At 37.0% G+C, this 26217-nt stretch overlaps 1 protein-coding gene across 21 annotated transcripts in view; it reads right to left on the bottom strand.

The window, feature by feature from the left end:
• Positions 1 to 26217, bottom strand: part of ROBO2 (roundabout guidance receptor 2) — a 928484-nt gene that overhangs the window by 35224 nt on the left and 867043 nt on the right. For 8 of the 21 annotated variants that reach the window (XM_054070040.1, XM_054069965.1, XM_054069947.1 and 5 more), the window contains 6 exons: positions 25697 to 25824; positions 22009 to 22293; positions 21507 to 21632; positions 17028 to 17184; positions 10894 to 11154; positions 7432 to 7652 (listed from right to left, as the gene is read on the bottom strand). In XM_054070040.1, the coding sequence (XP_053926015.1) occupies positions 7432 to 7652; positions 10894 to 11154; positions 17028 to 17184; positions 21507 to 21632; positions 22009 to 22293; positions 25697 to 25824 (1178 nt within the window). The remainder of the gene's footprint in view (positions 1 to 7431; positions 7653 to 10893; positions 11155 to 17027; positions 17185 to 21506; positions 21633 to 22008; positions 22294 to 25696; positions 25825 to 26217) is intronic. The other 13 variants (XM_054069974.1, XM_054069957.1, XM_054070093.1 and 10 more) reach the window with 3 other exon arrangements.

The raw sequence follows: 26217 nt of genomic DNA, 5'->3' as shown, positions 1-26217 counted from the left end.
GAGAGTAAAAAGGCTTAGCAACAGTTATTGATGATATATGAAAAGGGATACTACAGATAAAACACTTCATGAAGATGTAAGAAAAAGAAATGCTATAGTTGAGGACATTTTCAAACAACTGCTTATTGACTTATTCTGAAAAAAATGTAAGTACAAGCTAAATCCTAAAAAAGTGACTAGACCTACAGATATCAAAGGATGATACTGGGGTGCTAAAAATTTAACATGAATCTTGTTCGTTTCAGGGCCCAAGGGTGCTATATAATACATACTACTTTCCATACAGAGACATATAAAAACGTATACTGCACAGAATAGGTATGATCTTCAGTATCATAGGCACAAGACTATGGATGTTTTACAGAAACTTAGGTTTGAATTTCCATTTGCTCACATTGTTCTGTCCATTTGCTAACCAGTTGCACAAAATATGACACATGTGATAACCTGGATGGGATTCTTTCAGGGTATGTCTGAGAACAGCTGCTATTTTACATCTGGTCTTTGAAGGGCTGGTCTGAAGTTCATCCAGTCCAAAAAAATATTTTAAGTATGAAACATCCTAAAAATCTGCAGAAGCCCATAATGCTCTCTTTAATGTGTCTGCATATACTTATCATTCTCCACACTCATAGACATGCCAGGTTTTCCTAACAATAGCTAAATCTTAATTATCAGTTGAATGCTCTTATCAGACTGCTAATTTTTCAGGTTAACCTTGTAAGAAAGCCCTGTTCCTGAACTCCTTTTATTTCCCATAGAGAACACAAAATAGCAAGGCTAGGAATAGTGCATTCTGTCCAGGAATCACTTCCCCTTTCCTCTCCTCCAGCAGCTGTGCTAGGAGGGACCACTTGTCCAGCTGGAAGACTAGGCCAATTCTTCTAAGGATATGAGCTTTACTGGGATATCAACACAGTTGACGAGAGAGGAGTCTACGACCCCACTTGGAGTATTGCATCCAGTTCTAGGGTCCTCAACGCAAGAGGGTCTAGAGGAGAACCATGAAAATAATCGAGGGCTGGAACACCTCTCCTGTGAAGAAAGGTTGAAAGGGTTGGGATTGCTCAGCCTGGAGGAAAGAAGGGTCCAAGGAGATGTTATTTGTGGCCTTTTAGTATATAAAGGGGGCTTATACAAAAAGCTGAGAAATACTTCTCATCAAGGCCTGTAAGTCACAGGAGTAAGGGGAAATGTTTTAAATGGAAAGAAGGTAGGTTTAGATTAGATACAGGGAGGAAATTTTTTACAATCAGAGTGGTGAGGCACTGGAACAGGTTGCCCGGAGAAATTGTGTATTCTCCACCACTGGAAGTGTTTCAAAGTGAGGCTGGATGGGGCTTTGAGCAATCTGATCTAGTTAAAGACTTCCCTGTCCATGCTGGATTGGGGTGGATTAGATGATATTTAAAGCTCCTTTACAAATCCGTTGTATGATTCAATGATTCTATGATACAACTGATTGCTGGAAGCAGAGGCAAAAGTGCTGAAGTCAGAAAGATACCATGAAACATATACATGACATTTCTACTGGCTTCTGAGCTATTCAGTTTCCCTGAATAAAAAACCTCCCCCTCAACTAAAACTTGCAGCACTAAAACCCCTGGTTTGCTGGTTTGCCCTTCAGAGGTGCAGACATTGCCCAGGAGGCATGGGAGTGCTGGAACCCAGCCCAGGCACCTCAGGCTACCATGCAGCTGTGTTAACACAGCACAAAGGGTAACGGCCTGTTTAAAGGCATCCACTGGCCTCTTGTTTTCCAAATCAGATGCACATTTGTTTCTTTCTGAATAAAGGCAGAATAAGAGATGCTGATGTCCCTTTCAGATCAACTGTGCATTTTGAAATGGAATGAAACAGGCTTTTATTGCCTCCTTTACATGCAGCTCACTATGTGTTTTCCAAGAGCACATTTGAGTTTTTACGCTTTCTGGCAACTGTAAATTTTGCTCTTGCTGACAGCAGCAGTAAATGCTTTATGCAGAACAAAATCAACTCTGTGAAAAGTTGAACTCTGTTTTCTTGCACCATAAAATATCTCTTGGTGCTAATGCAAACAGAAAGCTTCTTTTGCTCTCAGGGAAAGGTGAAGGGAATAGAGGTGCTAACTTCTTGTAGGCTGGATGCTACTGCTTTTAGTGGCATTTTCCAAGCAATAAAATTGCTGTTTTTCTTTGTAAAGTGTAGTCTTGCTTTACCTTAAAAAAAATAAAAAAATCTAATGCACTTGTGAAGTAAAATTTGCTCACAATGAAACTAACACTTTGGAAAATTCCATTAGCTACTTTTCTGTAATCATCAAACTCTATGTGCACGCTTAATGCTAACAAATTATGTCACTGGGACTTGTATGTGTATGCTAATGTGTTTTACTTCATAAGAACCTTAAGCATATGCTAACATGAAGTCCCTGATGAAACACAGCTAGACTGCTTACGTTTGTGAAGTACGGATCAAGTCCTTGGGAAGTGAGGCTACTTTGGCTGTAATCAGTTACAGAATTCCTCTAGTCTTTGTACAGGAGAAAGACATTATTTGCTTTTATCTGACTACTGTTATGATTACAAAGAAAGAATGTCCACTAATTTTGCTGAAAGTGAAGAAATAAAAGGGGCAGTAGTCATTGTAAAATTCAAATAAGAAAGAATAACAGAAGGTTCTGAATGCAGACTATAAGTATGATCACACTTCAAAAACTAGGCCTAGTCTTATACTTTACATTATACTTCTCCATAAATATGCCCAATATGTAAATGTACACACTTGAAATAAACCCCTAATTTTAAAAATTTTTATTTTGAGGCAGGAAGCACTAAAAACAAGGAGGCAAACTCCATGCATACATATTTGGCACTTCACAGGTCCAATCATAATTAACGACCTTCATAAACGTTTAATAAAAAACGAATTTATGCCAGTTAGCCAAATTTGTTTGTGTTTGCATTTTCAGTCTTTCTGGATTTTTTGGTTTCCATATTGCTGAAAGGCAGAAAAAAATCTCAAATTTATTCAAGCTGTTAGAAAAGAAATGCACACAGAACATTAGGTAGTTGCTCAAATGTTGCTGAGCAGTAAAATACTATGATAAAGTGGCATCTTACTGTGTCTCTATTACTTCTTCAGCACTAAAATTAATTTATGATCAGTCATCAATTCATTTACATGTCGTTTTATGCTAAATCCATCCTTGCTGATGAATGCATATCCCTAGATCCATTAAGCTAGAGTAAAGTCTGTGCTTTATAATATGACCCTGCTAATTGTTGCATTACCATTTTTATGAGATAGAAAAAGTAGCAGTTTTCTATTTTCTGAGCACATGTTTAGTCCACGAAACACATTCTTCCTATTAAAAGCAATCTGTTTAACTGCTTATAGAATCTTTTGCAATAGGTATCCCTAAGCAAATCAATATAAATATTGAACTCTGCAATGGTAAAATATTGCTCATGAAAATGATTTTGTGTAATTTTTAAGAATTATTCCATTTGTGCTCAGACACAATGAATGAACAACTTCTACACACAGACAATGATCAGCGATTCTTTTAACCAAGACTAAAACATGCCAGATAAGGGTTTTTCTTCCTTGCTGAGCATACAACTCGTGGAGATATTTTTAAAATTTCAGATCTACATAATTCTATTGAAAAAAACCCCATATCCAACTTTGTTACCCATTTGCACTGCTAATTTTTTACAAAAAACACCTCTCTGCTTCTATCAGCTTGTGTTAGTCAGAGAGAAAAAGGGCTTGTTCTAACTTCTGTGCTAGTTAATGGGTGTATCTCCTCTCAGCCAAAATGCACTAGAGCTGTAGATACTACAGCTCTTCCTACCATCTTCACTGATATAGCTGAGGGAAGATAAGGAGAGGGCAAAGAAAATTCCCAAGCAATAATAACTTGATATCACAAAATCTAGTGATGTTCTTCACGATTTCAGTGAGAAGAAAACTAATTTCTTATGCAGTCATTGTCTATTAAAACAGTGTTACATAGCAGGCTCTTTTTGAACACTCATGCCATAATTCTGCACAATTGATTTTAAAGGCAAACATTAAACACAAGAAAACGAAAAAATATATATAGATGTGGATATGAAAGCAAAAATAACCCTTAATTCTTGTGAATTGAAAGTCACATGAGCAGAAATTTTACAGCTATTTTTCAGGTTTTTCTTTTTCTTTTTTTTTTTCTTTAATCAGAATCAGTAACTCAGTATCCTAACAAACAATTCTGGGAATGAAGCAAAATTTGGTTTTAATTTCATATTCCATTCCACAAATGTTCAAATCTAAACCTTCCTCCCTGAGTTTCTTTTGCAATATCTGGAAAATGTTAAGATACAGTTACTGTGCATTTCTCCCTTCTTTCCAATTTATTATACATGTCAACATTATGTCTCTGCCACCTGTAAAGAGAAAAGCTTAATAGCACAGATTAAATCCTTGTCTGAATCTTCAGTTAGCTGTAACTAAAACTCCAGGACCTGGAAGATAACCTGACTTTTAAACAGTTTAAAGGAATAACACTGTTGTTTCAGAGGAATTTAACAGTTTGAGCTTGGCTCACACAGCACCAGTGATTCCCCTCAGAGAATCTCACATTTGGCATTGGATGAAAACTTCAGTCTCAGCTCAGTCATGAATAACAAAGTACTGTTTCACTCTGAGACTGGGCATCTTCAAGTCCTTGGTGAGGTATGCTAACATTACACAGCGAGGAAACTCGCCCTGCTCACTCTACAGCACCTTATTCTGAAGAAGTCTGAACTAAGGGATGTCAATTTAGATTTCTCACAAACACTGAATTCAAGGGACATACTTCAAAATGTACAGAAATATTGCTTCATCCAGATCAGTTGCTCGCATTTGCCTCCAGTTTTTAATATAATTATTAAAGAAGTGAAAATGTAGTACATAAATTCCTAGGAAAATGCTGGTTTAAGTCACTAAAAGCCCTATGAAAAGAAGTAGCTTATATTTTCTCAGTGCTACAAAAACCAAAGTTGTTCTAGAATATCCAAAAAGAATCCAATTAAGGAATGAGAAACAGCTCAACAATAAATGCATTTTTTTATGTATCCTCCTTAAAGCCAGTAAACACGGGATGGAAGAGTTAACAGAAACAGTTACACAAAAATTGAAGTTCTCTTTTGAGACGATTCCCTCAAGTATAATAAGCAATTTTCTTCCACCCGTAGAAAAAAAAAAAACCCCAAAATAAGCCCTTAGAAAATTGAGGTTTTGCTTATATAGTAACCAAGGAAAACAGAAGCAGTTTTGTAATTTGAGGAGTTTGCCATTTTGCAGATCATTTAGACTAACACTTTCCATCTATTTTTGTAAAGCTATAGTTCCCTAATTGTTTTAAGTCAACCTAAGTGTTGGCTGTAAGCTATAGAGGCAGTTTGTCATTTCGTTTTCCTTCCAGCTGAACGTTCCCTTCCTGCAGTGCCAGCAAACACCTTGCTGTGCAGTGAACCAAATCAAGAAACAGATTCAGCTACTAATTAAAAACAGGAAAAGAAAAAGCAAAAGAAAAACATTAAGTTTTGGCCACATCAAGATAGTGGTAGAAATGAGTGGGAGTGCATTCAGATGACCTTAAGCACATTCCTAGTCTACATTATCAGGTTCTGCCCAGTTTCTTCCAAAAAAATGCACCAGGAAGTTTCTTAGCACACCAATAATCAAACATTTAATTCTCCAATAATTAAGCAAGATTTATAAATGTTATAACAAGCTTGAATGTTATTCATAAAATGAAAAAAAGTGTAACAAGCACAGAAATCTATGAATCAGAGCAAAAATGCAGCTACTCCTTACTTTGTGCTGGGTAAGGTGGTCCAAAGTATTAGGTGAAAATGCAAATATGAAAAACATTCATTTTCTGATTTACACATATATCAACAATGACATAATAATATGTACCAAATGGAAAATATATATCAATCTGTTTATTTATTTATTTCTGTATTATCAGTGCAAACCTCTTTCTGCATTCCTAATAGAAAAGCTTCTGACCCATTAGCGAGATATGCAAAAATATGCAGAATTATAGCCTGAAGGAAATTACACTAGAAATTCAAGTGAAGTAACTTAACATACTCATGCACTAATAAATTAACCTTCTCAACACATGGATTTAAACTTTAACTCTACGGCCTTCAGTTGAAACTAGATTTTAAATCGTAGCAGCAGAGATACCATTCTTAAATCTTAATTAGATAGGCAAGCAGTCTGATCCTAAGGTGAAGGAAAACCTGGAGAGTGGGATTAAGCTCTACACTATTAAATTCAACCAGGAAAAAGGAAGAAAATTATAGTTATTGATGTTCCATCACTGTCATATTCCTGCGGTGTTTTCAGAATAGTAATGTTTATGTAAGGGTGCAAGATCCTTGGAATTTCAGAGTTCTAGAAGAATGAGATAAAATACAGCAGCACTATGGTAGTAAGTTGTACTGAGCAAGTCTCCACCAAGGTACAACTGACAATCAGTGTTTTTCTTCTGACATCAAAGACTGAAGAGGTGCCCTCTAGTTTTTATGAGCTGTGAACACTATGTACATTTGGGTCTTCTGTACAGCTGTGTATGATTGATACAGTATATTATATAGAGGTCCAAGCTAAATCTAATGGAAAATAAACTGATGCTTACAAAAAATACATGCCATACATATAGAAGATGTATTTTTCAAAAAATCATCTTTCACTGCCTACATTTCATGAACAGCAATTTTATTCATTCAGACTCTGTGAACAAGTTTAGCATGCCTTTCTATGTTCCCTTCGGTGATCCCTATTGTAACCTTCAAAGGCAAGCAAAGGGCAAGAAGCGGTGAAGGAAGGAGTGTCACAATAATTAAATCTCTTCACTGAAAGGGAACAATTACTAAATTCAGCAATTACAAAGTAGGTTCAAAATACTCGTTTTCCTACCTAAATATTATGTTTACTCTAAAAATATACGTTATGCTGATCTAACTACACTTACTGTGATGTTTTTAAAATTTCCTGTGTGCATTTGAGAGAGCATTTACCTAGCAGAATATCTAAAAGTGCTCTAAGATAACATTTTTATGCTGCTCCTGATTTATGAAATATATATTTCTAAGCTGAGGTCTTCCCCCTCCATTTTATGTAACTGACTTGCTTCTCCAGTAGAGAGAACTTTTCATGAAAGCCAGAATATAATTGAGTTTTCTTTCAAGTCTTTAAAGCTTTTTAAAATTCATGAATTTTCTTATCATTTTGCAGCAAAGCGAAGTATTTTCAAATCCTTCTTTAACTTTAGTGTTTAATATTAACACATTTTAAATGTTACAGGAATAGAGTGGAATAAATTTTCACTTACAAAGTGTTTGACTGATGATGTATTTTACTGTTAGGAATAAGTTGGCATCACTGTTAACTGAGTATGGTTACCTGTCACAGAGCTGTCTAGATTATCCATACTGGAGCCTGGAGTATGCTCTAGACCTCTTAGCGGCCTACTGATTTCTATAGTTTCTTCTTCAATATCATCCTCATCATCATCCTCATCATCATCTGGAACATCTGTTTCCAAATCTGAAATAAGGTTTCCAGACACATATCCTAGGGGTGGAACTGGAGCCTGAGGAGGCTGTGTATTGCTTTGGATGTGCCTACACAAAGAAACAGGAAAATATCATCAGAATGTATGAGATTTTGTAGCGCAGGTTCAATAGAAAATAAGCTGTTCAATAAGTTCTGAAGCAGATTTACAAAATGTGCTTGGTGGGTCAGAATCCAGAAAGTCATTTCTTTTATTTACCATACCTTCCAATACTGGAGCACCCATGCACTTTCCAGTCTTAAATGTACTTCCCCTTCCTCCTGTAAGATGGGGAAGGACAAGATTGTCCTTTAACAGATGAAGAACAATGTACATGAAGGCTATGAAACTCAGGTAGGAAGTCCACGGAAAAACAGAATTTTTAATCACAACCTAGTTTATAAGTGTCACACCCAGTATTCCACCCTGAAAATCACATGTTAAGCCAAAATTAAATTTCCGTTCATCTGCGTAAACAGACTCAATGCTTTTAAGTAGAACTCACCCTAAAGAAGAGGAAAAGACCAGTAGGACCGAAGAAATTTTCAAGTCCAATGAACCCACTGTCAGCAAGGTTTTTTTATTTTGCTTTATTCCAAGTAGTTTAAGTGATTTAATTGCAGCAGTATTAGGGCTCACATGTGTGAAATTACTGCACGGAGCAATAAATTAGAAAAAGAAAAGCAAAGATTAAAAAAACCTCACAGGACAGTTAAATGTCCAAAAAGCAAGCACAGGACTTGAAGTTTTACTTGTGTGGTCTCCAAGAGGCTAGAGAGGAAACGAACAACCATCGGTTTTCAATGCATCACTACTGGTACACAGCAAGCCTCGTCAGGTGGCTCAGGCATAACTGGCCTTAGTATAAGAGCATGTACCACACTTGAAATTGCTAATTTAGGCATGTGGGAATCCTTGGGCAGCTATTCATGAGGTGCTGTGACCTGATTTGAATTGGCAGCACTCTGGATGGCATCCAGGACTCTGCTTGCACACCAGCATAACAGAAAAAAATTACTGCTGCCTGTTTGCTTACCTAGATCTAACATACTTTTAATGAAAATTTTGTGCTATATTATTGCCTATACTTGATAAATGCAGTAATCCCCTTTATAGAAAGAGCTTTTTTTACATAATGTAAATATATGGGAGCTGAGAATGTCATGGTAAATGTTATGTACTATTGGAATCTCTCTGCATCTTGGTGTAGGTTTTGAATTATTGCTTATTCTGAAGCTTATTTGCAGAGCAAATGCTTCTATTCTGATTTACACCCTTCTTCTGATTAACTGTTTTTGAATACTTTTCTGTTTGGAAACCAGGTTCTTAGCTATGCAGTGTTCAAAACACTGCAATCAAGGGCACTACCATCTAACTAACCCTCAATAAACAGCACGATTATCTCCCAATCAAGCAAAACACTTAAGTATATGCTTAATGTCAAGCATATGACAGAACAATAGAAGTCAGTTTCTCATGTACTTGTAGTTATGCATATACTGAAGTGATTTTCTGGATCAAGGCCATAATGATTATGTACTTTTCCAGTAATCTCTAATGAGCTTTTTCTTAAATTTCTACTTGGCTCGTCTCTATATTTCTCTTTTGCTGCTCCTGCAGTAACTTCTCTGACAGTTCTCACCTTGTTGTTTTGTTTTCCTTTCTCTTCACTGGACAAGTTAATGTTGTGAAAAGAAAACTAAGAAATCTTCCTCCCTGCTTTAAACAATGGAGGACTTTCCACTGACTTTGAACAGCATTTGGTGAACAGCATGGTATGTGTCCAGTTAAACAATATCAAAGCATTAAACAATTCCCTGTCACAACTACTGCAAAACCTACTTATATTTGCAAGCCTCAATATTTACCCTGATGCCTTCTATAAGGTCCTAGTATGAAAATAATACTATCTCCTAAATACTTTTTTCAGTCTCAGTCTCCATGACTGTGACCTTACACAGGAGTGACGCTAAAATCTATATTTTCCTAAGCACATTAAGAAAGTTCCCAATCAATTTTAATTTCCCCAAAAAGGGAGCAAGACCTTTCCTGTCAGTTTCAAGAGGATTTGCTATAGCATCCTACTATGTTATCTATTCCCAGACTGGCACCTATGGTTTGTAGGGCATAGAAAGGGTAACAGCTGCAAAATACATCAGCGACTGACTGCATATACAGGGTGTGCATCTGCGCGCTGGCTCAGAAGTCAGCTACCTTCAATAGGCCAGGTCTAGCTGCTGCTTGGGATTTGGGTCTGTCCCACAGCCAGGCTGGGGTCCGCACTTGGCAGCAAGAAACTGCAGCGGGACCACAGTACCCTGTTGATTGAGTGCAGATTGCAGACAAGCCTCGAGGCTTCCGTGGTGTCCAGGGAAAACAGCTGGCTTTGATTTGGCACAGCCTGCCTACCTGCCTGATCTATTTATGGTAGCTCAAGCTGAATAACTTTGTGGCTTTATTTACCAGCGAAGAAAGGCTGCTCCTCTGCTGGCAGCATGCCATTCGGTAACTAGCTCTGCTCTTCCCCTCTGAGATTCGTGTGCTTTGTCTGGGTAGAAAAGTTGTAAAAGGACAACTGCCGCTTAGGGAACATCCAGAAAGCAACTGACCTTCACTATATCCCCAGCCTGGTGCAGTTGACAAGTTCTTTTTCAGTCCCTGAAGAGATTGCTTCTGTTTGTTTTGAAGGGGAAATGTTACTGTGGTATTTGCTTGTTCTTCCTTTAAATAGGCATAAAGCATTCTAAAACACTAGAACCATTTTATAAATACAATTTCCTTCATGCTTTTTCAGGTTTTTTCTTATGAATCAGAAATTTTCACGGTATTTCAAACTACAGTCAGAGATGCAAATGCTTTATTCTCACGTGACACATGGTAAAAGCTGCTACAATGCTATTTCAAGTGACTAGCATTATTTTTAATCAGGAATTTAGAATCTCAATATTTTTGAAAATCCTAAAAAACTGACATTCTTGCTAGGCTGAAAAGAGAGTATTCTGAATAGTATGTCAGTAAGTAGCTGTTAACTACTTAGTTGAATACATGTAAAATTTCACAGGAATATTATTTTTTATATGTTTCTTTAACCAAGGTTTAACATATTACCAAGCACTATGGTTTAAAAAGCACCTACTAATGTTTAAGGCCTTCACACTGTAAAAACAGTTTTGCTATTTCTTCTTCTATTTTACTGCTGTGAAAACATCACTGAAATGTTGTTGAACACAACTGATATTTATGTCATCAAAGAATACATTATTATTATGCTTCCATTTCCCAGACTGCAGGTGACCCCTTCAAACATTTACCATGTTTGCTTTGCTATATCAAACTGATAAGCCCTAGTCAATTCATCAAGGTGGGCTTGAAGCATTGGCTGCATCTCCTCTCGTGGAGAAGGCGTGAGGGTTGCAGTTGACTGTTGCCCAAAGGAGATCGCAGGTGATGATGCTACTCCTCGGACAGGAGGTGTGGGAACACGATCATCATCTTCTTCAAGCTCATCCTCCATGCCCTGATGTAGGTAGGTCTGAACTGGCAAAGGTGGACACCAGCCATCACTGTCATATCTAAAATAAAAACCAAGCAAACTTAGTATATATCAAAACACATCTCCGACATCCAGTAGGATGTATACAGGATTTCTGCTACAGTTTGAACCCTTGCAAGCCATGTGTGCTTTAACATTTATTTAAAATAGGGACATAATTGCTTAAGTTCTCCCACAACTGCTTTTTTGCCCTCACAACTTCTAAGCAATTTGGACGACTATACAACAAAAAATTAACAATCCATTATCTCATTTGTCAAAGGTGATTAGATAATGTTACACTGCAATCAACAACAAAAATGAATGAACTCACTTCCTGGAGAACACATGAAGATTGACCTAGACATGAAAATAGTAGCATTCCTAAAAGGCAGAGTGACCTTTACATAGTTGCACCTACGCACTTCCTTACTCCTATCCTCCCCTTTATTTTTCTGTATATATACCATTTGTTTTTATTTTGTAGCTTAAATAAAAAGCTACACTTTCCACATAAATTCTTTCCACATTGCATATAGGTATCAACTACGATGTGTAATACATTCATGCCACAACAGCACTGACCCTAAGCATATGTTAAGTCATAGCATCAGCTGATAAGATACATTAGTACACATGTTGACAACTCTGCCAGCACACCACCTCCTAGCCAATCTTTGTGGAGACTTACCACTAGACAGTGCTAAATTTTTGAATGCTTTCACCACACTTGCCCAAAAGCAAATGAAAAGATTAACAACTACCAATATTCTTCAATACCCATTTTATCTGTCTTCACATATAAGAGTTACTTGGACAGGGTATTGTGGGTCAATTTTTAGTCTTATATCAAAGGCGTGAGAGCTGATGCTACACCTGATCAGGGCTAGAAACAGAAGCTTTATATTCTATTATCACTTCTTGCACAAGCTTTGTGAGCAATTCAATCCTTTTCTGTCTCCGTCCTCATGACCGGACCTGTCAATTAGTGTGGTATCACAGCACCATCACAGGACCCTGTCCTTTAGAGACACCAGTATCACTTTAGACATACAGACCCTAGTGACTGTGCGTTATCTCTCTAGAGTAATTTCCTAATCTGAACACAACTTCAGTTGTGCACAGCTCTGCTGACTATCACACCACTCAAATCTCAACACTTTCTACTCTTCCCATCTTCAAAACGTTCAGTCAGTCTGCCATCCCTTGAGCATCTGCAAACATTTCTTCTTAACTCCCAGTGTATTTCAAAATACCTCAGGATAGACAGCTCTTTTCAAAAGGTAACCAGACAACCAAAAGCTCTCACAGCTCCTTCACTGTCAAACCATCTCACGCTCTTAAGGCCATTCCCCAAGAATCCCCTAGGTCACTTTATCTTTCTTCCATCTTCAAGGACTGCTGCTGACAAGGCACACCCCTTTTTTTTTTTCTGCAATGCAGGCAGGTAATGCATTGTGTTATACAGTTAGTTTCTCAAACTAGTTCAAAAATACTCTTCTAAGGCTTCTGATTTTGGAAGGAAGGAATTACCAGTTTCCCAGAGAAAAATGAATCACTGCCAATTTTCTCAGCAGTGAAGCTGGGTTACAAAAAGGCCAGGCACACGGAGACAGAGAAGTTTCAAAACCTGTACTATGAAGAGACCATTTACTTTAAGCAAAATACAAAGATTTTTAAAATTAACTAAACTACCTTTTCCTTATTTAAAAGTCCGTAGACTGTACTTAAAAGTACAGATTCCGGACAGCTCAAACAACCTGACATAACCATCCAAAAGTCTAAGGAAGGTATGCCTTGTGATTAAGTCTGCTATCACACTAAATCTATATGTAGATACGACCAAATCTATAAGTAGATATGAACATCCTAACACTTGGCATTTAGGAACTTTTGAGTGATTGATTGCTACCATTTTCATAACACAGATACTTAGGAAAATCTTAGATGGTACCTATTCAATTCCTTATGAGGCAATTAAGATATGACTAGCTCTAATTTGTCTTTCCTCTAATATTTACTCATGACATTGACACCCAAGGTTGGACAGACCATCCTAACTCATGCTGCTAAAAACAGAGAGTGCAACAGCTCTGCCACTTATTTTTCCTCTATTAACCTCATGCTTTGGTATACTGCCTTCTTTAAAAAGAACAGGGCAGAAAGATACTCCCTAGTGACTTTTCAGTAAAGCATAAGTGAGCTCTAGATGTGCTCATACCTGCTTTGACCATACCTGCTTCAAATTCCCAAATGTTCAGCTTGATAGTAAAAAGATTTCTTAATAAAAAAGATTTTGTAGTAAAAAGATTCTACAGAAGTACCATAATTTTACCTAGATTTTGTTTGAAATGGAAAGGAGCCTAAGCCTAAAGTTCAGGACACTGAGATTCAAGATATCAGGTACAAAAGTCTTATTGTCATAACGTAAGATGTGTGAAAAGCCACCAGTTCTAAACTGTATTTAAGAAAAAAAAATATCTGCCAGAAAAAAGCTTGCAAAGCTAACAGACTACGTAGTAACTACACCTCTCATAAATGATAACTACTGAAGCTTATGGAAGTAGCATAGTCAATATCGGTCACATCCATGTTCTTTTTGATTTTCTAGGTAAATACAGCTTGGTGAAAATGCAACATTTTTCAAGTACTTCATATTAAAATTGAAGCACCTTAACTTAGGGAACTCTAATTGAATTTCAAGATCATTATGTCCCTAATAAGTTCTAGTTAACAAACATGACTCTTTATGTTTCTAGTAATTTTTATTCTGTAGTAAGAACCTTTATTCTATAATAATGTTTGCTGGTAAAAAGCTTCGTTCATTACAGTGATAAATTCTTTTCCTTAAAAACAATGAGCTGATAGATAAGGGGCACATTCTATAACAATTGTGTTTCATTGCACAGATTTTTGCAACAAAGAAAGCCTCCTTCTCTAGGCCTTGCCAGAAAGGATTTTTTGATGTAAAAGCTATTATCTTCTATACTTTTTCAAATTACAGAAAATGACTGTCAACTATATTGACATGCAGCAGCTAATATTCCATTTTAAGGTGTAATCAATAGTTAGAAACTAAAATAACCAACGATAACAATATGAAGACTGCCTTTACTGGGGTTATCTCAAGATGATGCATATTTTTGGTGAAAAAATATAACTAGATATTAATGAATAATTAACAAGCAGTTCCTTACTGTTAAGTTTATCAGATAAAATTAAGCAAAAGCATTTTCTCTGAAAAGGGTGGGAAAGGGGGCCTGCTTAATTGGGAGCTACTACAGGGAAAGAGGAACTTCAGAGACTCTGTGGTGTATACAAGAGAAAATTAGCGGAGACAACAAGGAACAAGCACAGAGTTTGTAGAAGACCACAAAAAAGGGGAAAGTTTCACGGGAAAGAGCTTTTTAGGAAAACAATAGTTTAAACAGACTTTCTGCACAACTTAAATAGGAATTTAAGACATTCCAAAAGCTACCACATTATATAAAATGACTGCTTGGATTAACGTGCACCTTTTCTTATATGTGTTGCAGTATATGGAAAAAGGGGAATGCAAACCTCAGTTCTTCTGTAGAGAAGATGGTAGAGAAAACAGAGTATCTTTTTCTTTTTCTTCCTTATATATGATAAAGTTAGGTGACTTTTTTTTCACTTGCTGCCTTTGTGGATTTTCTTTTACAGTTTATAAGCCAATAGGCCACTAGTGTTAATTTCTAGTAAGCAAAATAAAGTGTGAAAATTGCCTACTTTGTTTGGGATACTCATGCCAATGAAACTAACACTTGAATTAAAGAGTTACAGGAAGACATACACTGAAAAATAAATTACTGTTTATATGCCAACTTCAGTGTTTTACGACTCTAAATGTTCACCTTTCGTATCACTTAGTGAGTACTTTAATAATGTCTTCAGTTTTTCTGACTAGAAGTTCATTTTTCAACTGTAATTCACAATATAACTTCATCTGCATGTAATTAATTGTAAAATTCAAACACATTGAACTTGTAATACATAGTACACATAAAAGCGAATCAAGAAAAAAAAACGGTTTAAAAAATCTGCTTGGTTTTTTTTTTTTACCCAATATGTCAATATTAAAGGCAACATAAGGAACACAATCTATGATTCATTTCATTTTAGTGTGTTGAAAACCATGGAAGGAGGATCAACTTCTGAATACAGAATACCCATTAGTATTGACACACCCTCAGGAAGTATGGGCATTGCAGATTCACTGGGTTCAGCAAAATTGGTTGCAAACTACTGTAGCTCAAGAGTAATACTGTAAGACTAATCTTCAGAATTTTTTTGTGTTTGGTAAAATGCACATTAGAAGGTCTTGTTACAACTACTAGTAATGAGACATTACAAAAAAACCAGAGAAGAGTAATTCAAAAGATAATCAGAGGAAAAACTAAGGCAAAATTGTTTGGAACCTGAAGATTTCCTTATCCTTAAATAACCAGTACTGTCTTCATGACCAACATAATTCCTTCCAGCTAAAAAACAGATACTTTATGCAGCTGAGGAGTCAAGCCCTGTGTCACAAGGGATTTCTTTTAAGGTTTTTCCATTTACCTTTTATGCTATTTTGTTGTCCTGAAAGAAAGTCTAAGTTGTTTGCCTTCTATAACATAATTATTTTAGACAACTTGGTGCACATGTGTTTTCAGGATAAACTGATAAAGACAAATATTATATGGTGAAACTATTTTAAATTTATTTTAGCTTTTTAGAACAAAATACAGAACGTAACAATTATATGCATTTTTTGCCTCAAGATTTCAACACTTACAGTCAGTAAGGTTATTAATTCTCCCTTACATTTGCTTTGAAATTCTAACTCTAATACAGCCTGAAGAGACCTACATTTTAAAAGGAACTCCACTGACTTACACAGTTAGTTATTCATTATAAGATTTGAAGGACTTGGTATAAACTCAAATATTAATATTTAATTCTTATAATTTTCATTATAAAAGTAGTGATAATCAATTAATGCTTACCAAAGAGATAACACTTGAAATATCTATATTCAATAAAGCCATTACAATGATTCTTAAAACATATGTTTCATCCTTAGAAAATATTGATTAATTCATGTATTTAAACACGCAGAAATTTGTCCCTGAGAGAATGATTATCAAAGGCTCCGACAGAGTTAACCACAGTAAACTATTTTCATATATATTATCATTTCCTCCAGAGTTTGATAACCTGCTATGTCATACCATTTCACTTTAGAAAAAGCATTCCATAAGTGTTCTCTGTGCAGGAAAAGCCTCTTTCCTCTCATTTAGTGCTTTTTGTGTGTTTTGTGTCATTGTCCTTTAAGCTATTCAAAAATAAATGTAAGGTTCCAGAAACTCAAAAGTTGCTTAAATAATAAATAGGCCTATAAATAGCATGCCTTCCTCAATTGTGAAATTTCTTCTAAAAGCTGATGAGAAGATTATTATCCACCGGTCGATCTAAAATTAATCCAATTTGGTCTGGGGGTGTTTGTTCTGATTGTTGGCTTTAATATTTTTAAGCATCAAAGCAGTGGAAAAAACACAAGGAGTCAGATTATGTCATCGTTACTCACTCTGAGTCCCTTCACTTGCAAGAAGTCCCAACAGAATTCAATTAAGCTACGTGTGAAGCGAGATACTTCTCAGCATGAGTATGTAGAGAAATCCTACATGATGAAGCAAGGTCACTTTTATTTCCATCTTCAGTTACTATCAAAAGAAGCTATTCAAATACTCCTCTTCCATAGCCTTGAATAAGTCTATAGGATAAAGGCATTCTTTCTCTTTTCAAAAAAAAACTCAAACAGAATAATACTGTCCCTTAGCAATGTTTTTTTTAAAAATCCTCATTTCTGCAAACCCAGATTTTTCTTCAAAAGCAAAAGGAAAAAATTACCCTGCTTCTTGCTGATCCACCCCATAGTGTTCCAGCTCTGTGCCTGGAAGTGGCTGCACAGGAGGGGGTGGGAGGGGAACACTGGCCCAGTTTGAACCATTATTTTTCTGAGGCTTGGCAGTATTTTTGTTTTTCTTCTTTTTCCCTCCTTTGCCACCTGCAAATCCAAAAAGAAAAATAAAATGTTAGAGATATAATGTGGGGAAGAAAGCTAGCTATTTACATATCTTTGAAAGAATTCTGATTCCAGATGGCATGCCCCAAAAAAGAAGATGTATTTATATCTCAGCACAATCAGCATCAACGTGCTATAAGGTTATAAGTAATAATGGAATGGAATTGAAAAATATTCTGAGTGACTGCTGAAAATCACTTCTTTTTAAAACTCCACACATTTATACCACAGTACTGCACAAACAAGGAAAGATATGTTTTGCTGCATCATAAATATATTTACTGGTTTGTTCATGTCTGCTTTATGACTTCTTGAATTCACTCTTAGGTAAAAATATAATAGACAGTAGCGAATTGTTTCAAATATCAAAATCAAATGTGCTTATAACACTGTTTGACATAATCTCTTTCCGTGAAAACAGAGGTTAAGGATACAACCTAAAAAAAATGTCATTAGACTCAATATCTTCCAGTCAGAACGACAAATTTAAGTTGTTGAAACAAAAAGAAACAGGGTTTTGCTGACAGGAATTTAGTAAGTTCCATTTTTTAAAACACCAGGAAGTCATCTGCAATGTTTTAGAACTATCTGCTTCCCCAGACTCAGACATCTTGTGCCACTATGGAGAAGTTCTATGTCTGATGTACTCAGATGGAGGATGCTGGTAGAAATGAAGCAAGCAACGCATTTTGTTTAAGCTCTCCTCTCATCGTCTTCGTACCCCCTTCTCCAACAGAGATACTTCGTTTGTGGGAAAAAGATATTACAGAAAAAGGCCTTCATCTCACTTCTTTAGCTTCTTTTATTTTGTCCTGACTCCTTTTTCTTGTCAGGAATTCATTAAGAGGAAGAATGGCATAAGACTTTGAATCCCTTGACTGCTCAGAGACCCATCTATTTATTGCCATTTTGTTGTGGCTTTCAAACTCTGTGGAGTGTGGGGTGGAAGAATGGTTTGTCATATGCTTTTTCAGTGGGGTACCCAGCTGGTGGTCACTCTTCTCTTGCCTGTTGCAGAAAGCACAGTCTAATCCATCTTTCTCACTGACATCTCTTGCTGATTTATAAGGATTGGCCAAAAAAACCCCCAAAACATGTAAAAAGTTCTCAACAGCAATGAATCAAAAAAGCCACAACCGACTTATCAGGCAGGGTGGCACGGTGTGCACTGGCCGGCACCACACTCTTTACCATGCCTCTAGCTTTTGGCATAAAGACACCCAGAAAAAGGTGCAATTCTATCAATAGAGACAAGCACATGCCACAGGACTTTGAGAATCAGTGGCTTTCTTCTGTTATCTCCAAATGTCAGTTGGACCAAAACAGGAACAAATAGAGAGAGAAGAAACAAGGATAATCTGTGACTCAGAAGTATCCAAGACTTCTCTTTCACCTCCTGTCGTGGCTGCTAGAGACAAGCAACAAATCCAGCAAAGTTTCTAATCAGTCTGGATGGCAGAATGTTGCAAACAAGACTTTGCTTTCCACTACTCAATTCCTTCTTTGTCTTGGATCATTTATAGTAAGTCCAGCCAAGAACTTGTCACTCTCTATGCACAAAGTGAGCTGATATTCCATCTATTAGGATGCGAGACAGGCTCTTCCCTTCTTTTGTAGCCTGGCAGAGAGGAAGGCTTTCTTGAAAAGGGAAAGAACTTTTTGACAAATAGAAAATAAGGCCCAGTGATGGCAGCAATGGAGGAACAAATACATGAAAGTTCTGGAAGGAAAATGAAACTTTCAAAGTGCAGGCATAGCAGGCATAGAAAGCTGAGTTAGAAATAGGGTCACAGAACAGTGCAAAGGAAGTATGCTAATTTTAATTTGTGGGACATGAGGGAATTCTTGAAAAGTCAGCAAGAGTAGGAGTCAACAAGAGCTAAGGCAGGAGGGGCTGCTGTAGGAGGACAGCACATGCATACCAGCATGCGTATGTGTGTGTGTTGCATGGGGACTTAAACTAGGAGTACTCAGAGAAGAGAAATGCAGAGACCTTCAGTTTAGAGATTAGTTGAGGTGGAGAGGGAGATTTTGGAAGTGTATCATCTTGGTAATCTTAGGAGATTGGTAAAATGGAGGTTGAATGTATGGGATGGTAGTATGAAATCAATTGAGTTTGAGGGGTTTTGGAGAGGAAGGTCAAAGATAATGGGGCTATTTTAAAGAGTGAAGGAGAGAGCCAAGGAACTGTTTTAAATGAAGAAATAAAAGAAAGGTACTCCAAGGTCATTATTCGTAGGGAAAGTAGTCTAGACCATAGAGTTGTACAGGAGATTTCTCTTCTGTCTCCATGGGCAGAGTTACTCCACTGTCAGACTAGTGGAACAGAACACGTAATGCCTGATGTGTGTTCGAAAACCATTGCACAGAAGCCTTGTTTCCCCATAGCAATGACGCTTGGTGTTTCAATGTCTCCTCACAAGGATATTCAATTATACTGTTTAAATCTCTAGATGAATTAGGTCCTGGAAAAAGAATTTGCCAATGGGCTGATAATCATAACACTGACATAAGCTGAGAGCTGTGCAAAGAACAGCCACAAAATATCCCTACCTCACAAAGTAGTTGAGTTTTTAGCTTTTCTCCATTCCACAGTGGGATAAGATTTCTCATTATATTCATTTGAGAGAGACAGAAACTTAGTCAGAATAATAAGCAGTACATAAAGTACTGACTAAGAAAGTGAGAGAATAAGTCCCTGCTCACCCTACTAGGGACTAGGTAATCAAAGCTTGTCTCTGACTCCAGTGATGCTCTAATTATAGGACTATTTGAAGGTCTCCCCAATATCTCATATATTACAGACATAATTAACCTGTATTAAAGACATAATTAGTGGCCAAGAGAGAGTAAAATACTGACTCCGTAGTCCAATAGTTTGACACTCATCTGAGCATTGGGACATCCAGGTGTGAGCTGCCTTGATCACAATAGGAGTGCCCTGGACAAGGAAAGACTGGCTAACCTAAAGTTTCTGTGTCGTCAGAACTTGTACTTCAAACCGAGAAACGCTATACAAAATATATTTCACTTGAAATATTTGTTAGAAGTCCAGCTTTTGATCAACTGCTATTTTCCAATGAAACTTTTTATTTTCTGAGAAAGGCAGCTGTAGCTGTCAACACATCTAAAGCGTGATATTGCCCTCTAATAACTGGCACATATGTATCTCAGCATATCAATTTCTTCATTTTCATGCAGCCAGAGGAGCAGGCTGATTTCCTAAGGTACTTACCAATACATCTCACATACAAGGAACAAGAACTTTTCCTGAAGAACCGTATGAACTTAGCTCCCAGATACCTTTCTGTCAATACCATAAGCCTGTTTTTCTGTCTCACTCAAATCAACTAATATTCCCCATGGGAACACAGACTTGCAAACATATTTGATCCATGGATATTTGAGTTATGGGCCAATGATCATAGGCTTCTAATTTCAGCATTCAATTTGAATAGTCATTTAAATTGACTTAAAGAAGACATTTTTAAGGTTGATCTGTCACTGTTACAATTGCTCCAACTTACAGTGGAAATTCAAAAGGCTACAGATATAGTAAGAAATCGAAATTGAAGTCCCTTCAGCTCTCTCATCTGTTGGTTAAGTGAAATAGCAGACTTTCATTTTAATTGCAGGCCTTTCAGTTTTTGTATTGAAAAACAATGACATAGTTACACATAACATAAGCAACAAGTAAGCAAAACTAAAGAAATCAAGAAAAAGGTGTGTTTACACAGCCACACGATCTATAATAATTTTCATCCAGTGAAAATGTGTCACGTTTCTGGTATAACATGCAGAACACACATAAAATTTACATTCTGTTTGAATGCAGGCTTGGTATAAGTTTTTAAACCCAAGGCATCTTGCAGAGACCTACATCCATTTCTGAGCTGAATGGCTGAAAAACAGCATCTTGAAACAGCTTCTGGGAGTGGGGAATCTGTTAAAAACTCGGCAAAAAATATTAATCTCATAAAGTTCAGTGTGGGGAGGCCTATGAACTGAGGATTGATGTGGAAATATGAACTATACTGTCAGGGAATTTGTGTTACAAGGCAAGGTTTGCAATTGTGCCAACAAGCGTTGCTAGGGAGGATTCTCCAATTATCTCCAGAGAGGATACGCATAAGGCATTTTGGTATTTTTTACTAGAGACCAATGTGACACTGTTCGCTGATGTTCCATTGGGCCAGCACCCACATACCTATCCACAAAGTGCACCTGGGAGATTTTCTGCCTCGCTGGCAAGCTGATCACCAACACCCCTCTGTCCCTCACCCACCCACAGCGATGGAACCAACCTGAGAGGCTGCCACTCCTTTCGGAGCTGTTGTGGGAGCTGGTGGTGCTGAAATCCTGTGACTGGTTGTGTGGCAATCTATTAGCCAATCCCTCAGCCACGCGGTAGTCAGGGATGTAAAGCAAGGCTAAGGGTTAAAGGGCAAAGGTCACAGTGGCATCGTGTGATTAGTTGACAGCACAAGCACATGCAACACATGCAGTTAGCAAGTCATCAGCAGATGTGGCAGAGCAGCAATTCTTAGCTTATTTTTGTTTTAAATGTATACCTATCCTAGTCTAATGGAAGGCACCTGGCTTGGTGACTAGCACAAGACAAAGAGGATTAAAAGCACTGAACAACATGTTTTGCAGTTGTGTGAGGTTCAGCACGCATACAAGGTATGTAATCATTAGTCACAGTGAATATGAACAGTGTCTCACATACTAAAGAGATTCTTCTAATTCATGCATAGATGATACAGTATAAAGTCAAGGGCTCTGGAAAATAAGAGCTGCAATTACCATTGTTGCCTTTGCCTTGGTCTGGGAGAGAGTACCCAAATCCCATCAGGTCATTTTTTTGCTGAATTGAACTTTTCCACTGAGGATCCGGTAAGTCGACAGCCAGCTCATGGATGCTGTTGGAATGCAGTATCTGGGTGGTGGCATATGGCGTGGCTTGCGTTATTTGGCTGGAACTGTTGTAACTCGTTTTTGTGGTGAAGTCAATGCTGCTGTAAATGGCTCCATCAGAAAGCATAGTAGCGGTTTTATCTCCTTGCCCTGGCACCAGTGGTAGCACATCTGCTGGTGAACATAGGGGAATGAAACAAATCATTGATGCACAGGAAGCCTGAAAGTATCAAGGTTTCAGATGAAAAATAAATGTGTCATTTTGCACGTTTGCATTTCAGCTGAGACAGGTCCATGAGCCAATGAAGGGAAGATGATGTACAACCATCACAAAGCTATCAGCATCTGTGACAGGCCTACTACTTGTCCTTCACATCTCACTGCTTAAAACCATCTTTTTTTTTTTTTTTTTTTCTCTCCATACCTTCAACTGTGAAACTGAAGTTTAGAACATTTCTCTACTGAAGAATGTTTTCAGTTGTTCACTCTATGTCAAAACAAATGAAACTGCCTGGGCTTCAGGAAAATGATGAAAGGAGTGAATCTACAAATCACAGTGGAAACTTTTTCAGCCAATATGTAGCAAAATTTTTAAATGACACCAAAGCTCCCAAAGTAATTTTTTAAGGGCGTCATCCTGTCTCAAGGCTCTTCCTGTAATGAGATATGATACCATACTGGTTTGAGGTTTGTTCAAGGTTTTTTGTTTGTTTTGTTTTGGATTTTCCTGGGATGAACATTTAGATCACAGAACTATTTTCTACTGTATTCACATGTGCTACAGTGAATATTTTAATATGGATGCTAAGGACATCTGCAGTGTCAGGGCAGCAACATAATAATAACAATAAATACGGCAATAACAAGTGCTCAGTAGAGAGACTGCAGAAACAGAGATTAAATTTGGGTCTAACAGTATGTTCTGGTTTTGCAGACAACAACAACTGGAAAATAGGCACAATCAAGTATTTAAAATACCTTTATTATATTAACTTACATCTGCAGATAAATTGTAAGTGCAAAAAAAATTACAATTAAGAAAAACTAAGGGTCATATTTCAACATCGGGCTATTGCTCTCCATCTGCACATATCCAATGTGCTTTCTAGGGGCAGTATACAATGACAAAAGCGTCTATGTGCAAATGCAGCATGAGATGTGAGAGAAGCAGAGCTCTACCTTTCTCACATTTCATCCACGATATGATGATTTTTCCTTTCAACAATTGGTTTCATCAAAGCATAATGGATTGAAGTTTAGTACATAAATTCTGTTGTTGATGTATAAAATGAACTAACTCCAGCTCAATCTGTATTTGTTGGATTTGCAGACTCCAGGAAATAAAAACTAGCAAAATGTTCATCTCTCAAGTACTCAGACATACATCTATAACTTAGAGCACATTTCTGGCAACTGAAGAGGTATGATCTCTATATAGTCATTTTAAAATGGAGAACTATACATTTGCCCACACTTGAGAGAAAAGGTGCATAGCTTCCCATCAGCCAAAAATTTTCAGTCATCCTTACTAATAAGCTGAGATTCTTCAAACATTCTGGGAATTTTCAGTACAACCACAGATTACTTTTTTGATGTTAACACTAAGCACTCAAAGAGCTACTAAAGTGACATTTTAGAGAGTGCCATAATCACCTAGTAAAAATCAAGTGATATTCCTACCAAGCTGTCATAGCAAAAAAATTCCACACTGTATATTTCAGACCAAAGATGAACACACATTTCACACATTTCCTAAAAACTCCAAAATCCAACTTGTTATGTAACTCTTCAGACATAGTGATGGAGTACGTCCTGAGGAAAGCTCCCTCTTACTGCCTTAGGACACACAGTACCATTTTGTGGCCTTACACGACTCCAAACCTAACCTGTTCTGAACACAGCCTTGCCCTCAAATGCCTATCTAGGACATAACATGAATTTCACTCTTAAAGGTAATGCTTGCCTCAGCTTCTGAGTTTTCAAAGTGATTGATTGCCACATTACTGTTTTCAAAATTCTTACAGACCTTTTGTATTATCATAGACCTTTCATCAAGCAGAAGAGGCCCAAGTTCTATCTATACAGTTAATTCATGTAAGAAGATGTGTGACTTCTAATCCATCTTTAATGCAGAAGCATTCAAATTCAGCTGCTGAAGCAGATAGGGATAAAGTAGTCCCAAACCAACCAGAATAAAAGTGTGAGCTCAACTGTAAGGAACATTCTGAAATCCCAAATATAACTGTTGCATCTCTTGGACAAATTTGGACCTATGCCTCATCCACATTGAAGCCAAAAGTTTTAAAACATGCTTCCAATTTCAGTCGTATAGAGCCAAATGATAAAAGAAAATGCTAATTTTTGTGTATTATGTGAGCTTGTGGAAAGATGGGAAAGTATTGAAGGATTTTATTGTCAAGATATTCACAACAAAGAAGCTGGCAGATATTCAGTTGCCTTTATAAAGATAATCAAAAGTTTTGCTTACTTTATAATATTTTTCTAAGGCAAGAGTTTTACATCATTTTTATATGGGTAATAAATCTAGATTGGGTTTTTGTAATCTGAAGTCCCAGTAGCCAAACCACAGGCAAGTTTTGCATGAGAACGTATAACCTGATGTTAGGGGTTGTTTTCAGAGGCAGATTCTGGTGCAGTTCAAAACTGAATTTTTTTTCACATACATCATTTTGATAGTTTTATAGATTTTTTTGCATTCTAATGTATTTTTTACATATAAAGTTTTCTTGATTTTTGTTTACTTGTTTAGGTCTTAAAAATATTTATATACTCATTTACATTAGGAATTCTTGTTCTGAACACCACTATGCAGAACTAGCTGTATTATGACTCACAGAAACCAAAGAAATGACAGAAAGCTGTGAACGTTACTATGACTTCTAAAAATCCCAAACACACGCCTTGAAATTCCCATCTGAGTAAAGGATTTGAGAGAAAACAATCCCTGTAAAGACAATCATAAATCATTACCTCATCTCCTCAAAGGGCCTCCCTCAATTCAAAATGGAAATAAACCCCCTCAAAATCTAAATAGTTTTTTTAATGTATTGTCTCCTTCAATAAGAACAAAAGTTTCTGAAGTCCTTTGAGGTCTTCTTCATGGTTCATAGTTTAGACTGAGAGTAGACTTTCAAGAGGAAGGCAATGGATAAGGTGAGAGTAACAATGTTACTTTCTGCTGAAAGAATAGCCTTCCTACATCCCCCGAGTTCTTGGCTGTTCTGGACATCCTCTGTCCTCAGCTACATTGCCCCACACAGCAGACTGTTCATCTCACACAGAAGGGATTGAGTCTGAGCAAAAAATACTCTTGCATTGTGATGATAAGCAAAGTCTGCCTCACCGCTGTGGGGTAAATTACAAACTAGACCTATATTTTAACGAAGCAGAAAGTGACAAAGCAAAATAAGCATTTTAAGGTCATTTTTACGAAAAATTTTGAGTGAAACATAGAAAAAAATTATAATGGCAAAAATATTACACAGTGATTATCACGGACGTTTAATAACAGAAGCCTATTGTATACTATATGGTGACTTAGTAAAACGAAACCTACCTCCACGACCGAAATTGCCAAGATCATTGGGTCCACTAGTGCTGTTGTTTACCGGTAGACTTGTGGCAGGCCAAGAGTCTGCAAGCCAAGGATAACTGGGGTCACTTGCATTCAACAGACCTGGTCGACTGAAGCAGAATAAGAAAAAAATATATACATACAAAGATATATACAAATATATTTACAAAATTAAAATATTTGTGAGACAACTAGTGACTTAAGAGAACATATCACTGTTCTCCTAACACCTTAGGTAAAAAAAAGTTTTCATACTTTAATTTATTTCAAATTGAAATTGTGTAGCCTTTCATGATTTAAAGACTTCGAGCAGTTAATTAAGGATATATACAAATCAACTTTGTCAGTAGAAGTGGGACTAGGCATCCGTAGTGATTCTGCCAGAATCCAAATGAACTCTGTTGTCTGTGCAAAACAGGGGTTAGGCAGCACCATCATGGGATCCTACACCAGTGCTGCATGATAAATTACCACCTCTAGAGAGCCATCATTCAAACTGATTG

This window comes from Cuculus canorus, chromosome 1 (genome assembly GCF_017976375.1).
Source record: "Cuculus canorus isolate bCucCan1 chromosome 1, bCucCan1.pri, whole genome shotgun sequence".
NCBI lineage: Eukaryota > Metazoa > Chordata > Aves > Cuculiformes > Cuculidae > Cuculus > Cuculus canorus.
This window is presented reverse-complemented; position numbering and strand designations above follow the sequence as displayed.